At 38.9% G+C, this 16,298-nt stretch overlaps 1 protein-coding gene across 2 annotated transcripts in view; it reads left to right on the top strand.

The window, feature by feature from the left end:
- PATL1 (PAT1 homolog 1, processing body mRNA decay factor) overlaps window positions 1-16,298 on the top strand; it is a 41,012-nt gene that overhangs the window by 7,487 nt on the left and 17,227 nt on the right. For both annotated transcript variants that reach the window (XM_058305391.2, XM_058305392.2), the window contains exons 3-14: window positions 1,309-1,526; window positions 1,816-1,896; window positions 4,206-4,400; window positions 5,321-5,422; window positions 5,873-5,962; window positions 6,182-6,402; window positions 10,155-10,244; window positions 12,957-13,137; window positions 13,566-13,689; window positions 14,163-14,260; window positions 14,853-14,912; window positions 16,140-16,288. In XM_058305391.2, coding sequence (XP_058161374.1) covers window positions 1,309-1,526; window positions 1,816-1,896; window positions 4,206-4,400; window positions 5,321-5,422; window positions 5,873-5,962; window positions 6,182-6,402; window positions 10,155-10,244; window positions 12,957-13,137; window positions 13,566-13,689; window positions 14,163-14,260; window positions 14,853-14,912; window positions 16,140-16,288 — 1,609 coding nt within the window. The remainder of the gene's footprint in view (window positions 1-1,308; window positions 1,527-1,815; window positions 1,897-4,205; window positions 4,401-5,320; window positions 5,423-5,872; window positions 5,963-6,181; window positions 6,403-10,154; window positions 10,245-12,956; window positions 13,138-13,565; window positions 13,690-14,162; window positions 14,261-14,852; window positions 14,913-16,139; window positions 16,289-16,298) is intronic.

The following is a 16,298-nucleotide window of genomic DNA, read 5'->3' on the forward strand; positions in this document are numbered from 1 at the left end:
CGGAGCACTGGAATGAGAGAAATGTGATGGTAGTAAGAAGGTCTAGATCTGGAGAAACTGATAAAGGGTTCTGAATATTTTAATCTGGGCATGTGGTAATACTCAAAAATAATGCTATTTCTGCATAATAAATGAGGAAGCAACCCTCATGTCAGTGCTACAGACTGTAGTGTAGTATTTCAGAATAGCAAAGACATGTTTAAAATAGAAGTGGAATTGACCCTGTCTTGTCCAAGTCACCATTACCTTTCCCTGACTTACTGCAGTAGCCACCTGACAAGTTTCCATGCTTTCAAAATTGCAACCCCCCCCCACACACACACTGTTTTCAACACAGTAGCCAAAGTGATCCTTTTTAAACATTAAGTCACTTCCAGAGGTACCCCAAAATAGAGTGGCCCAAAATGTCCTGAATGAGCTCCCTTTTCAGCCTTCCTTGACCTATCTTGTATTCTTCTCCTCTTGCTTTTCCTGTTCTCAACACAGTCCTCTCTGCTATTCAAAACCATCAGTTTCTCGCCTTAAGGTCTTTGTACTAACTGTTCCTCTGCCTGGAAACCCTCCTTCCAGATATCAAGTGGCTAATTCTCTAACTCATTTGAATCTTTGCTCAAATGTCACCTTGTCAATAAGGGCTACCTTTGATCTTCTATTTAGAACTTTCAATCTGCTCTTTCCCCATACTCCTGTTCATTTTCATCTTCTAATGTAGTATCTAATTTATTTATTCATTATGTTTCTTGTTGATTTCTCTCTCTTCCTCACTTGAATGAAAGCTACAGGAGGGCAGGGATTCTTGTCTGTTTTGTACATTGATGTATATGAGAATGGTGCTTGACATATAATAGATATTCAGCAAATATTAATTGAACAAAATGCATTCAAAAGCTTGTAAATAAAATGACAATTATAATCTGAAAGAAGATTGTTTGCTAATGCAATGGATATTAACTTTCCTTTAAAGTTCTGTCTTAAAATGACATAGAATGTCCAAACCAAGAGGTAGTATGCGTATCTATCACCAGTTTAGAAACCAATTTCAGAATATATTTAGACACTACTAATAATATATTAAACTACTAATCCATTGCTTTAATTTTATTCTTTGTTGGGTGTTACTTGTTCTTAATAATGAAATGCTCACTTTAGTTCGTCCTGTAGTTTAAACTTTATTTCATATCTTTAAGCAGAAACTCAAATTTCTACCTGTTTTCTGGAGTTGGAATTGTTCATTTGGTTAACAAAGAATTTTATAAAACTTTTTAGATCCAGTATGAAATGAACTTCTTTGTTATGAATTTCATATAGATGATGATTGGCAGGAAGCACATGAGCGCCTGGCTGAAATGGAAGAGAAACTACCAGTGGCAGTTAATGAACGAACAGGCAATGGAGAAAAGGATGAGATGGACTTGTTGGGTGACCATGAGGAGAATCTGGCAGAAAGGCTCAGTAAGATGGTGATTGAAAATGAACTAGAAGATCCAGCTATCATGAGGGCAGTGCAGACCAGGCCAGTTTTGCAAGTGAGTAAGTTACTCTGATTTGAGAACTATAGCAGACTATATACTTAAAGTGAAGTATTGAGCATTGCCTTTATATTTCATCTAATATAATGAAAGTTACATTTGCCATAGAAAACTGATAATTCTGATGATAGCAGATCTAGAGATGAAGTTGGGGAATAGCATATATTCTAGAACATTATAATTTCTTATTTTCAAGCAGTTGAGGCTCTTTTGGAGCCTTTTTCACCAACAAGGCACCCAGAGAGCCCACACTACTCCAGATGTATGTGTTTTCTATTTTTGTTAGCCCCAGCCAGGAAGTCTCAATTCCAGCATCTGGGATGGATCTGAAGTTCTGAGGCGAATCCGAGGACCACTGCTTGCTCAGGTATTGAACATTTTTTCTTCATAAATGAATTCCTAATATTGGAAAATGTCAAGTTGGCGCTTATTGTCTCATCCTTTCCTAACTGAAAGAATGCATAGATATACATGTTTGCTAGCTATTATATTAATTACTGCATCCAGCACTTAATACATATTGATTTGTACCCTTTTTCAGCCTCTAGTAATAATCACTTGACTATGCTTTACTTTGGAAAGGCTGAAAGGGAACCACTGAAACTCATTTGTCAGTTTACAATTTGTATTACTTAAAAAGTCATTTCTTTATACATATGATGGAATACTATGTTGCCATAAGAAGAAATGAAATTGGGACACATATGGTAACATGGATGAACTTTGAAGACATTACACTGAGTGAAATAAACCAGACACAAAAAGACAGATATTGTATGGTCTCTCTAGTATGAACTAAATATGAAGAATAAACACATAGAGTTAAAATCTGGAGTATAGGTTACTAGGAGATAGGATGAGGGCTGAGAAGGGGTACTGATGCATAATTTATGTAGAATTTTTAATTAGCTTGACTGTAAAAGTGTGGTAATGGATGTAGTTGATGGCAACACATTATAGTGAGTATAACTAATACAGTTGGTTTGTAAATGGAATTGTGGCTCTGAGGGGTAGTATAGGGATATAAATGTCAATTGAAAAAAATGCTAGAGGATAATCTAGGGACTGAATAATACAGCGAACCTGGAAGTGGATGAGGATTGTGGTAAAGAGTACAAATACAAGAAACTAGAACAAGTGTATGCCACTATTACAAGGTGGTAAGAATATGGAGATTTTTTTTTATTATTATTAAAATAATGAAAATGCTGTAATAATTGAAGTGATGAATGCCCAACTATTTGATTATACCAAATACCATTGATTATACACTTAGGATGGATTTATGCTTTATTAATATCTATCAATAAAATTGATATGTTAAAAAATATGAAGATACATGGGGAAAATAGGATTAATATAACTTACAGACTATAGTTAATGACAGTATTATAGTATTCTTGCATCACTGTTAGAGAAGGTACTGTTAATAATGGGGGGGTATAGAAAAAAATATACTAAATGAATGCTATAGACCGTAGTTAGTGGTAATAGTCTGATGATGTTCTTTCATAATCTGTAAAAAATGTTCCACAATAATATAAGGTGTTGGTGGAGGGATATTTGGGAATTCTGCATTTTTTTTTTTAAGTATTTTGCCAAAACAATCTCTTCATGTTTTTATTTATTTATTTATTTCTCTCCCCTTTCCCTGCCCCCAGTTGTCTGCTCTCTGTGTCCATTTGCTGTGTGCTCTTCTGTGTCCACTTGTATTCTTGTCAATGGCACTGGGAATCTGTGTCTCTTTTTATTGTGTCATCTTGCTACGTCAGCTCTCCGTATGTACGGCACCATTCCTGGGCAGGCTGTGCTTTTTTCGCACAAAGGGGCTCTCCTTGCAGGGCGCACTCCTTGCGTGGGCTTCCCTATGTGGGGGATACCCCTGCCTGCCAGCACACTCCTTGCATACATCAGCACTGCACATGGGCCAGCTTACCAAACAGGTCAGGAAGCCCTGGGTTTGAATCCTGGACCTCCCAGGATGAGGTAGGCAGACGCTCTATCCGTTGAGCCAAATCTGCTTCCCAAGGGAATTCTGCACATTATGATGCATGATTGTTTTTTAAGTTCACAACCTCTCTAATGAAAAGTTTATATAAATTTTTAAAAAGTCGTTTTTAGGCAAAAATTTTGGAACTAAGAACAGACTGGTGTTTGCCAGTGATTGGAGTGGGAGGGGAGGGAGTGTGACTACAAAAGAGCAATACAAAGGAATTTGGGGGAGTTATGGAACTCTTCTGTACCTTGATTGTGGTGGCAGATCCATGCCTCTGCATTTATCAAAACTGAAAGAACTGTGCACCAGGAAGAATGAATTTTACTGTGTATAAATTAAAAGTAGAAATTTGAAAAGTAATTTGTTGGTTGGGGAGTAAATGTAGCTTAAGTGGTTGAGCTCTTGCTTCCCGTGTACGAGGTCCTGGGTTTGATCCCCAGTATCTCCTAAAAACAAAAAACAAACAAACAAATGAAAAAACCATCTCTCATTGGGAAGCAGATGTAGCTCAGTGGTTGAGTGCCTGCTTTCCAGGTACGAGGCCCTGGGTTCAATCTCCAGTACCTCCTAAAAAAAAAAAGTAATTTGTCAAGATATTGTAGCATCTTTACAAATTATTAAAACATTTCATGTTAACTCATTTCTTTTTTTCTTTCTTTTTCAACCACTTCTTCAATTAGGACATGCCCACAGTATCTGTATTAGAATATGCCTTGCCTCAGAGGCCCCCACATGGCCCAGAAGATGATCGGGACCTTTCTGAGCGTGCTTTACCAAGGCGGTCAACTTCTCCTATCATTGGGAGTCCTCCTGTTAGAGCTGTCCCCATAGGCACCCCACCTAAGCAGATGGCTGTACCCAGCTTCAACCAACAGGTACCTCTCATTAACAAGCACTCAGCCCAGGATATTGGGAAGCTGGGCAAAATTGTTTGGAAAATTTGGTGGTGCTGGGAGGAGGGTGGGAGTTTGGGATAGGTATTAGGTTAGAAAGAAAACTAGTCAATTAGAGAAGTTAGTATAAATAAGAGACACATACCCTAATACCCGTTGCTGCTGCTGCTGCTGCTGCCTTTTAATTGGGGGAGGAAAAGGGTAGATAACCATAGGTAGTATACATATTCTTTTTAAAGTGTTTTGCTGGCTGCCCAAAAACATTGGCAAGAGAGATAACTGAAAGCTGGGGGGAGTGGGAACACACAGTATTGTCCACATCCCTTTTTACCTTTAAGATATCCCTGCTTTCCCTAGAGCCTGTGCAGTCCTGTTCCATAGACTTTCCTCCACCTGAAACCAGCAGCTGAAAAGGAAGGCCAATTTGGAAGGTATGGGGGGAGGGTGGTGTTGGTATGGCCTAGGTAGGCTCAATATTCTATGAAATGGTATCACAACAGTGCTGAGGATGGTGGCCATATCACAGGGGCTTCAGAATAGGACTTAGTTAATCCTCCAGCTTTCTTATCATTCCTTCTCCCTTGCTACTACCAAAATATTTCCTCTTGGAGAGAATTTGCAAGTCAGAATATCTGCTGGTACCTCCCTGAGATAGCATGGAAGGGTGGGGATAACTGGAGAATTAGCTAAATCTTCCTCAGTTAAAACTGGCATTTTATTCCATATTTGTGAGAGGAAGTAATCAAAGGTTCCCTGTATTTGAACCCATAGCCATAGCAATTTGCATAGAAATAGGGCTTTTATTGAGTTTTGTGTCTCTACCAGTACTTGAGGGGAGGGAGTGTAGGTGGAAAAAAAACTGATTTCATTGAATGTAGCTGCATATATGTTTGTCTTGATAGATTCTGTGTCCGAAACCTGTTCATGTTCGGCCCCCAATGCCACCACGTTATCCTGCTCCGTATGGTGACAGGATGTCTCCAAATCAGCTCTGCAGTGTCCCAGTAAGTCACTTTATAATTTAATAGAAGAGGCAGTATATAATTTCTGATGATACCTGTATGATCACTACCATGTGTATACATCTTGAAAAATGTACATAATTGATATAATCTATATACTTTGAGTTTAAAGTTCTGATGTTCCCAGGTCCAGAGGACATAGGCCATCATACACAATTGTTTCTTATCTCAACTCTTTCATATCTTTAAAAATCTAACCATTAGTGTGGACATGTCATCTGCTATTTCAGTCTCTCATTCTATTGCTTGTTTTCATGTTACATGATCAGAGTGCTTCATAATTTCTAGCATTCCTTTTTGTGATATTCCCTCAACTGTCTGTAATTTAAGAATTTTTATGTTCAAGTTTATTTTTTATTTTTACTGAGTTATTATATTGATTTACCTGTTGATAGTCTAATTTTTTCCCTTTTTTTTTTTTTTTTTGCTTAGAACTCTTCTCTCCTAGGTCACCCTTTTCCTCCTAGTGTTCCTGCTGTTCTCAGCCCTCTTCAGAGAGCACAGCTTCTTGGAGGAGCTCAGGTAAGCCTTTGATTATCTTGACGATATAGAGCCTCCTACTTTCCTCAGAGTCATTAGATGATACCTGCTTTTTTTTTTTTTAACCATTCACTACTTCTTCTCATTTTTTTCCTTTACTTTTTAAAAACATAGTTAAGAGAAACAGGATTCACTTTTCTGTGGATAAAAACAGAGGTGTTTGCTGATTAACTTAATCTAAGGTCTTGCCCCTTTTTGTAGCTACAGCCTGGACGGATGTCTCCCAGCCAGTTTGCACGGGTCCCTGGATTTGTCGGTAGTCCGCTTGCGGCTATGAATCCCAAGTTGCTGCAAGGGCGAGTTGGGCAGATGCTTCCCCCAGCACCAGGTTTCCGTGCCATCTTTAGTGCTCCACCCCCCACTACACCACCTCCTCCACAGCAGCACCCTTCTGGCCCAGGACCTCACCTGCAAAACCTAAGGTATATAATACAAATGCTTCTGCTCTCATCCATCTTGAGCCAGGTTTATTGGTTGTTAATGTTTAGTTTTATAATATTGAAGTCTCAAGTATATTTTGAGATGTTATTGGATCCAAACATGGAAATGTTTGACAGGTTCTAGGCTCTCTTATGAACATTTCCCTTAAGAATTGTATGCTTCCTATGGATGTTCTCACATTATAAATTAATTACTTCTTTTATTTTTTCTAAAGTTATGTCTTCATTCCATTTTACAGAAACACTAACATATATACATAGTGCTTATCACTTAATAAGAACTACTGTATTCTCAAGGAACAGAAATACAGATGCTGAGAAGGCAGCTAATCTCAGCACTAGCTAGCTTTTTTGCTTCTACTCGATGGCTTTATAATTAGAGGGTTCAAATTCCTGCTTCAGCAAAACTATTTTTTACTATGTATCATATATTCTATGTCATTCTCAAATAGTTGAAACTGAGCAGGTTGGATCTACTTAGATACTTTTGTTAAATAATGTGATAGTTAAGTTCATGTGTCAACCTGTGTAGGTTATGATATCCAGTTGTTTGGTCAAGCAAGCACTGGCCTGATTGCTACTGTGAGCCTGGCTTGATAAATCCAATCTAACATTCCAATCTCTGAGCCTTTGGATCACCTCATCTACATTATACCAGGGCAATTCTGGCATTTTGACTTCAGGCATTGTAGGCCACCATTTGGTCCATACTTCAGTCAACCACCAGAATAAACTGTTAGAGCTATTTCTGACCCCTCAAACTACAACATTGACTACAGAATTTCTGCTTATTGTGTCCAAATCAATAAATTCAGTCTGATCCAAGTTTATGTTCCTTCTACCAATATCCCATGCTCTAATACTCATTCCCACACACATGCTGGATATGGATTTGCCTTCCGTCCATGCAGTGATTGTGCCAAAACTATCCATTCCACACAGCATTGCTTCTGATCAAGGAACCCACTTCACATGCAAATGAAGTGTGGGAATGGGCACATGCTCCTGGAAGTCACTGGCCTTGCCATGTTCCCCAACATCCTGAAACAGCTGGATTGACAGAATGGTAGAATGGCCTTTTGAAGACTCAATTATGGTACCAACTGGATGGCATTACCTTGCAGGCCTGATGTAGTGTTCTTCAGAAGGCTGTATATGCTCTAAATCAGCATCTACTCTAGTGCTATTATTCCTATAACCAGGATTCAAGGGTTTTGGAATCAAGAGATGGAAACAGAAGTATGCCACTCACTATTACCCCAAATGATCCACGAGAAAAATTTTTGTTTCCTGTCCCTGAAACCTTAAGCTCTGCTGGTCTACCAGTCTTAGTTCTAAAAGGAGGAGTGCTTCATCAGCAGACACAACAATGATTCCACTGAACTGGAAATTAAGACTGCTACCTGGCCACTTTGGGCTCCTCATGCCTCTGAATCAACACACAAAGAAGGGAATTACTGAACTGGCTGGGGTGATTGATTCTGATTATTAAGGGAAACTAAGACTCCTACTACTGCACAAGGGAGATATAGAAGAATTTGGGGAAGCGGACTTGGCCCAATGGATAGGGCGTCCACCTACCACATGGGAGGTCCACAGTTCAAACCCTGGGCCTCCTTGACTTGTGTGGAGCTGGCCCATGTGCAGTACTGATGCGTGCAAGGAGTGCCTGCCACGCAGGGGTGTCACCTGTGTAGGGGAGCCCCACACACAAGGAGAGTGCCCCGTAAGGAGAGCCACCCAGCACAAAAGAAAGTGCAGGTTACCCAGGAGTGCCACCGCACGCATGGAGAACTGACACAGCAAGATGGCTCAACAAAAAGAAACACAGATTCCTGATGCCACTGATAAAGATAGAAGCGGTCACAGAAGAACACACAGTGAATGGACACAGAGGGCAGACAATGGCGGGGGGGGGGGAGGGGGAAGAAATAAATAAATAAAAATAAATCTTTAAAAAAAAAAAAAAAAAGGAATTTTCCTGGAATACAGAAGATCCTTCAGGCACCTCTTAGTACTATCATGCCCTGTGATTAAAGTCAATGGAAAACTACAATAGCCCAATCCAGGCAGGACTACTAGTGACCCAGAAACTACTAGTGTCCCAAGAATGAAGATTTGGGTCATCCTACCAGACAAAGAACCATGACCATCTGAGGTACTTGCCCACAGTAAAGGGAATATGGAATGGGCAGTGGAAGAAGGTAGTTATAAATATGAGCTATGGCCACAGGACCAGTTACAGAATGAGGACTTAATGGTTATAAATGCCTTCCTTGTTTTATTATGTGTTTGTATATATACATAAAGCAGATATCTTTGTTTTCTTCCCTGACTTATCCCCATATCATACAACATAAGTTGTATGTATTATGTCATAATATTTAAGTTATAGGATACCAAGTTTAAGACTATTACCCAAGAGCTTAAACCTTCTTCTGGGGAAAGAATTACTGCATTTCCTCTTGTGCACAGGACATTTGAGTATTGTTAGGCAATTGTTTTTGTTTAGAGATTAAGTAAGGTTTAAGGAGATGTGTATGGGGAAGCGGACTTGGCCCAATGGATAGGGCATTCGGCTACCACATGGGAGGTCCACAGTTCAAACCCCAGGCCTCCTTGACCCATTGGAGCTGGCGCATGTGCAGTGCTGATGCACGCAAGGAGTGCCGTGCCACGCAGGGTGTCCCCCACGTAGGGGAGCCCCACGCACAAGGAGTGTGCCCCCTAAGGAGAGCTGCCCAGCGCAAAAGAAAGTACAGCCTGCCCAAGAATGGCGCCGCACACACAGAGAGCTGACACAGCAAGATGATGCGACAAAAAGAAACACAGGTTCCTGGTGCCGCTGATAAGGATAGAAGAGGTCATGAAAGAACAGGCAGCAAATGGACACAGAGCAGACAGCCTGGGGGCAGGGGGGGGTGGCAAGGGGAGAGAAATAAATAAAAAAATTAAAAAACAAGGAGATGTGTATGGGTGCCAAGTTGACAAGGGATGGATTGTGATGGTTAAGTTGATATGTCATCTTGGCTAGGTCATGTTGTCCAATTGTTTGCTCAAGTAAGCAGTAACCTGCTTATTACTGTGAAGATGTTTTGTGGATTTAAATCATCAGTAAGTTGATTGCATCTGTGACTGATTACATCTACAATTAACTAAACAGACTACCTTCAACATTGAGAAAAGTCTCATTCAATCAGTTAAAGGCCTTAAATGGAGAGTTGATGGTGTTTTCAGCAGTTAGAAGGAAGAATTTCCATCCCTACTTCAGCCAGCCAGCTTCTCCTAGGGAATTCATTTAAACTCTTCATTTGTTTTCCTAGCTACTGAATTTGATTTGCCCATCCCCACAGTCACATGAGTTAATTCCTATAATAAAGCTTCTAATATTTATGATATGTCTTCTGTCATTTCCATTTCCCTGGAGAACCAAAGTAATGCAAATGTTAGGAACAAAAAGAAAACAAATTATTCTTTTTTATATATTAAAAAACATTTTTTTTAATACTTTACTGCTAATTCACTCAGATTTTATGATCATACTTTTAATATTGGGAATTGACTTTTGTGAAGACATAAAAATATAACTGTCTTTTGTTTCAAAGCCAGATCTCCTTAGAATAGACTTTAATGTTCCCTTGGTTGAACCTCTATAAAGTTAACTTGTACTGACAACATTAAAAACTTCAGATCATCAGGATAACATAATTGGTACCTTTTTTCTTTTTCATTAGATCTCAGGCTACAATGTTTAGACCAGACACAACTCATCTTCACCCACAGCACCGTCGACTCTTACATCAGAGACAGCAACAGAATAGAAAGTAAGTATTTATTGTATTTCTTTGTGGTTTCTTAATTTGGCTTTTAATGTTGACAGTGTAACAAGATGCTACTAATTAGTAATTCAGTTTATTTTTTTAATAAATTTAATTAGTATGAGATTATTAAGTCAAATCATAAATTATGTCATTTTGTTTTTATACATTAACTTTTTCTTTTTTTTTTTTCTCTCCCCTCTGTCCCCCACCATGGTTGTCTGTTTGCTGCATCTTGTTTCTTTGTCTGCTTCTGTTGTTGTCAGCAGCATGGAAGTCTGTATCTCTTTTCTTGTTGCGTCATCTTGTTGTGTCAGCTCTCCATGTGTGCGGCGCCATTCCTGGGCAGACTGCACTTTCTTTCGCACTGGGTGGCTCTCCTTATGGGGCGCACTCCTTGCTCGTGGGGCTCCCCTACGCCGGGGACACCCCTGCGTGGCAGGGCACTCCTTGTGTGCATCAGCACTGCGCATGGGCCGGCTCCACACAGGTCAAGGAGGCCCAGGGTTTGAGCCGCAGACTTCCCATGTGGTAGACGGACGCCCTAACCACTGGGCCAAGTCCGCCACCATACATTAGCTTTTAGCAACTAGTTTCTAAACTACCATAATTTTGTAGATCATAAATCTGAATTAAAATTTATATCTGATTTTTTTTATATTTATATCTGATTTTATCCTCACTCCTTACAAAGTTCTTACCAAACTCTTAACTCCATTTTGTTTACATTTCAGCTCAGAGGTGATTTTGAAATATAGTGACTAACCTTGCATTTGGATCTTATGTGAAGCCAGTCATCATTCTTTATTTTTGCCTTTAATTATTTAATCTTCATTCAGCAACTGTATTAAATATTATGATATACATATCTCCAGGTATATATCAAACACTGTGATAGGTTTTGGGGATAAAAAGAACAAGACAATGAAAGCCCCTGCCTTCATGGAGCTAATAGTCTATGGCCATTTATCTATATAAACTGAGGAAACTAAACGTAATTATTAGTTTTCTTCATCCTTTCTATTTATGGTTCTGTATGAGTAATTCCTTCTCACTTTCAAAGATGTTCCAGGATATTTTTGCAGGGAAAAGAAGCCAGTATGGACTTATAAGCAAGACATAGAAAGTACAAACCATTAAAGAGACAATTAATGCATTCAACTGTGTTGAAATATTAAGTTTCTGTGTAACAAGAGACTGCATACACACACACACACTTCCCAGTAGAGGTAACCCAAGTGGCTCATAAACCTGAAAAGGTTTTCAAACTCACTTGCAATCAGAAAAATACAGATTTGGATGAGATAACAATTTTACACTATCAGATAGGCAAAACTTGAAATGTCTCAAAACTGGCATTGTTGGCATACATGGTATGTACAGCTTCTTGAGAGATAATCTGGCAATAAATAAGGTTGAAAATATGGATACACTATATCCTAGCAGTTCTATTTTTAGGTATATGCCTGGGTATATTATCAAAATGGATAAATATGAAAAGCATAATGTTGAGTGAAAAATGAAAGGAATAGAAATATATATAAGTCTAGGGCTATTAATGTAAAACTCAAAGGCATACAAATTAATACTGTATATTGTATATATATACTATATATTTAATAATATATATATACTATATATTTAAAGATGCACCCACAAGTAGTAAAAGTATAAAAAAATTTCAGGGAGGATACATACCAAAGGCAGGACAGTGGTTCTTCTAGGAAGGATACTGGAATGCTGGGGTAAAAACAGACCTTCAAAGAGTTAAAAAGTATATAGACTTTGGAGTCAAATTGGCCATGTTCGAATCTCTTACTCTGCCACCAGATGTACAATTTGGACAAGTTCTTTTTTTTTGCGCTGGGTGGCTCTCCTTACAGGGCACACTCCTTGCGTGTGGGGTTCCCCTACGCGGAGGACACCCCTGCGTGGCAGGGCACTCCTTGCGCACATCAGCATTGTGCATAGGCCAGCTCCACACAGGTCAAGGAGGCTCGGGGTTTGAACTGCGGACCTCCCATGTGGTAGGCAGATGCCCTAACCACTGGACCAAGTCTGCCACCCTGGACAAGTTCTTTGATCTCCGTTGACCTCCATCTTTTTGCCTTCAGGGAGAAAATAAAACTACCTACCTCATAGGGTTATTGTAGAGCATATCCAACGCTTATTAGTGAAATTACATAGCATATAGTACATACTTAAGTCTTAGTTTGTATTCTTTTAATGAAGGCAAAAGGAAATATTTTCTTTTAATTAGCCCTGATTTACTCCTGTATATAAGGCATAATTAATTAATGTAACCACTTAGAACAATGGTTCTTAACCAGGGGTCCACAGGCCCCCAAGGGATCTGTAGAAAGATTTCAGGGGGTCCATGAGCTTGAATTGAAAAAAATCAGCTTATCTTATTTTCTCTGACCTCTAACTGAAATCTAGCATTTCCTTCACTTAAGAATGTAAAAAATAAATTACAGTAGTATTCATTTCATATCACATTACAGTTGTTGCTTATCTCGAAAAATCGCTTATGCTTATCCATACTTTTAAATTCTGGTAGTTGTTAAACCTGACGCTGGTTGAGTGTCATAAAACTGTCTGCTGATACATTCTGAGAAGGGTTCCATGGTTTTCACCTGACTGGCAAAGGGGTCCATGGAACAAAAAACGTTAAGAACCACTGACTTAGAGTGAATGTGGCATATGTTTGTTTTTCAGTCAGCATCGTAATCTCAATGGGGCAGGAGATAGGGGAAGTCACCGGAACAGTCATCAAGATCATCTCCGCAAGGATCCATATGCCAATCTCATGTTGCAGCGAGAAAAGGACTGGGTCTCTAAAATCCAGATGATGCAACTGCAAAGCACTGATCCCTACCTGGATGATTTTTATTACCAGGTAAATGCTGTATGTTAGTTTTGAGGATAACACTTGGTCCCCTTGCTCTGGTGAGGGCAGTCATTTGCATATTGGTAGAATTTTTTGACATAGTCTACAGGTAGGTAAGAATCGACTAAACATATTCCATCCTGTTTTCAACCTGGTGAGCTTCTCCTCGTCACTAAAAAGTATGCTTGTGTTCTTTTTACTTATTGAATATAGAGGCCCTTTGGCATCTATAATATGATTCTTTCGTTTAAGAGTACTGGCAGTCTAGCTTTAAAGACATTTTTATAAAATAAGCTTATTGCAGTCTAACAAAAAGTGGACATCAGTATATTTCCAGAATTCAAGTTGTGTTGCTGCTGCTAGTATAAATCAGTTATTTAATAATAAAGAGCAGCCATTATGCATGTTTCTATTCAAATCATCTTCTCCTGTTATAGAATTACTTCGAAAAACTGGAGAAACTGTCAGCTGCTGAAGAAATGCAAGGTGAAGGCCCTAAAAAGGAGCGCACCAAGCTCATTACCCCTCAGGTGGCCAAACTGGAGCATGCCTATAAGCCAGGTGAGGCCCTTAACCCCAAGCCCATGATAAGAGAAACTTGAGATACTGCCAATAAGATAAAATTTAAATAACTATATATATAGATAGATAGGTAGAGATGTTTGAAACTGACTTGCAGAGTAGCTTTGCCCTTAATAAATGCAAAGATCAGCCTTTCTTTAAGCGTGGAATGAATGGTTTGACAGATGACCTTTTAGTATTTACGCTTCCATGATTTTTTAAGACCTATTATAATTTCTAGTGCCCCTAAAATACATAAGGAGGAAATACTTCAGATTTTGGTGATGATTACAACAAAAAAAGGAGGAAGGATACATCTTATTTTAACAAAGGATTGCTTTGGATAATGCATAGAATTTCATGATAAATTGCCAGACTGTGAGTAAAGAATAGAGAATATAAAGATCTTTGTTGAAAACTGTCCATCTGCATTGTTGAGTTTTTATTTTGTTGGAAATTTTTTGTCCTTTCAGTGCAGTTTGAAGGCTCTTTGGGAAAGCTTACCGTCTCTAGTGTTAATAATCCCCGAAAAATGATTGATGCTGTTATGACATCTCGGAGTGAGGATGATGTAAGTGTTAGCCAAATTGTGTGCTTGAGAAAGTCTGGGTTATCGCCACATCTTTAGGAGTCATCGAATGGGATCAGGGATGATAGAGTTTTTTGTGGTCTCTCCTGGAGATTCCCAGCTGGTATGTCCTGGAATTCTCATCCTGGCATTTCCACAAATGTACTGAGATATTGATAGCCTCATCTGTAAGACAGCTAGGCAGAGTTTGGGGTGGCTGGAGTCCTTGGACTATGTAACTGATTGCAAATAGCATCATCTGTTTATTCCAGTTTGCTATTTGAAAAACTTACCTTTTTCTGTGTGCTTTAAGATTTTCCTATGGTTAGCACCATCCTTTACTGCATTCCATAATTACCTTTTTCCTGCGTATGAATTCAGTTTAATAGTTTCTATGGGAGCTGATTCAATTATCTCTGTGACCCTGTCCAGATTAGTGTTTTAGCTTATTAACTTTGAGAGTCAAGATTCTCTTCTCAAAGTATTGCTAGACATGAACCTACAGATGCACATATAGTGAAAAAATTTTTCATAGTAAATTATTTTTTACTGTGGTAAAGAGTTCACATTGAATAGGTTTGTCTGTATTTTTTAGGAGACGAAAGAAAAACAGGTTCGGGACAAGAGAAGAAAAACCCTTGTAATAATTGAGAAAGTAAGTTTTAGGATATGATGCTTTGGCTAATTTCACATAAGGAACTATCATATGTATGTGTATGCAAGGAGTAGAAGAGTAAGCAAGTAAGTCAGTGGTCCGTGATTTTTAATTCATGAATATATTCCTGCTTAGTGCCTGATGTATACCAGAGCATTTTAGAAAAAAACTGCGGTACAGCTCACTTAGGTTATTGTGGACAGAACACTGCACTTAAAGCTAGAAGTACTGGATCTTTGTCCAAGATGTTGAGTTAATATCTGAGTATCTTCGGGCAGATTACTTTCCTAAGCCTAGTAAAATGGGACTAAAATTTTACATTGTTACTAGAATTAAGTCATTTAGTCCATTCATAGATATTTGCTGGGCACTGTGCATGATGCTAAGAAAATTGAGGTATTAGATGTACGAGTGGTTTGTAAAGCATAAACACCTTTTTGCAAGGCCGTAGAGCATAATGGTTCAGAGCATAGACTTTGGAACCAGGCTGTAAGTCGTGTCTTTTCCATTTCTAATTGAATATGTCCCCTGGGGCAACTTATTTAACCTTTATGCTGTCCTCAGTTTCTTTATCTGTAAAAATGGGGATGAAAATAGTTCTTTCTCAGTGGATTGGGGTGAGTATTCAGAATGTGTACATGCGAAGTGCTTAAAATAGTGTCTGGTACCCAGTAAAATTTACTATGAGTAGTTTTATAAATATAGGGCATTACTTGTGGCAGAGATACAGATTGTTTATTTTTTTGAGGTACTGGGGCCAGGGATTGAACCCGGGACATGGTATGTTGGAATCCAGTGCTCAGCACAAACACTGAGCCACATCGGTTCCCCTGAGTTTTTTTGTTTTTGTTTTAAGGAGGCATCAGGTACTGAACCTAGGACCTCACATGTGGGAAGCAGGCACTTAACCACTTGAGCCACATCCACTCCCCCAGATTGTTTATTAAATACAGTGCTACTGTTGCTGCTGGAAAACTTGATCCATGTGTTCATTTTACTGTCACTATATTCTGAATTAGAGATCAAGGAGAGACTTAAAAATGGTGTTGGAAAAAGTTATTCTATGATGTTTCTGGATTTTAAAAGAGTGCTTTTTTTCTCTTGATCTTATTTTAAGTGAATGTTCAGTCTTTTGTCTATATCTAGTTGTCCTAAACTGTGAAGTTGCTTATCTAATACTGTGATCCTGACCTAGTATGCCATGGCGGGCTTTTGTGTCTCACTTAGACATACAGTTTACTCCTTGATGTGGAGGATTATGAAAGGCGTTATCTCCTCAGTCTAGAAGAAGAGCGACCTGCTCTGATCGATGAAAGAAAGCTCAAAATCTGTAGCATGTATGACAACTTAAGGGGAAAATTGCCTGGACAAGAGAGGTAAGAATTG

This window comes from Dasypus novemcinctus, chromosome 10 (genome assembly GCF_030445035.2).
Source record: "Dasypus novemcinctus isolate mDasNov1 chromosome 10, mDasNov1.1.hap2, whole genome shotgun sequence".
NCBI lineage: Eukaryota > Metazoa > Chordata > Mammalia > Cingulata > Dasypodidae > Dasypus > Dasypus novemcinctus.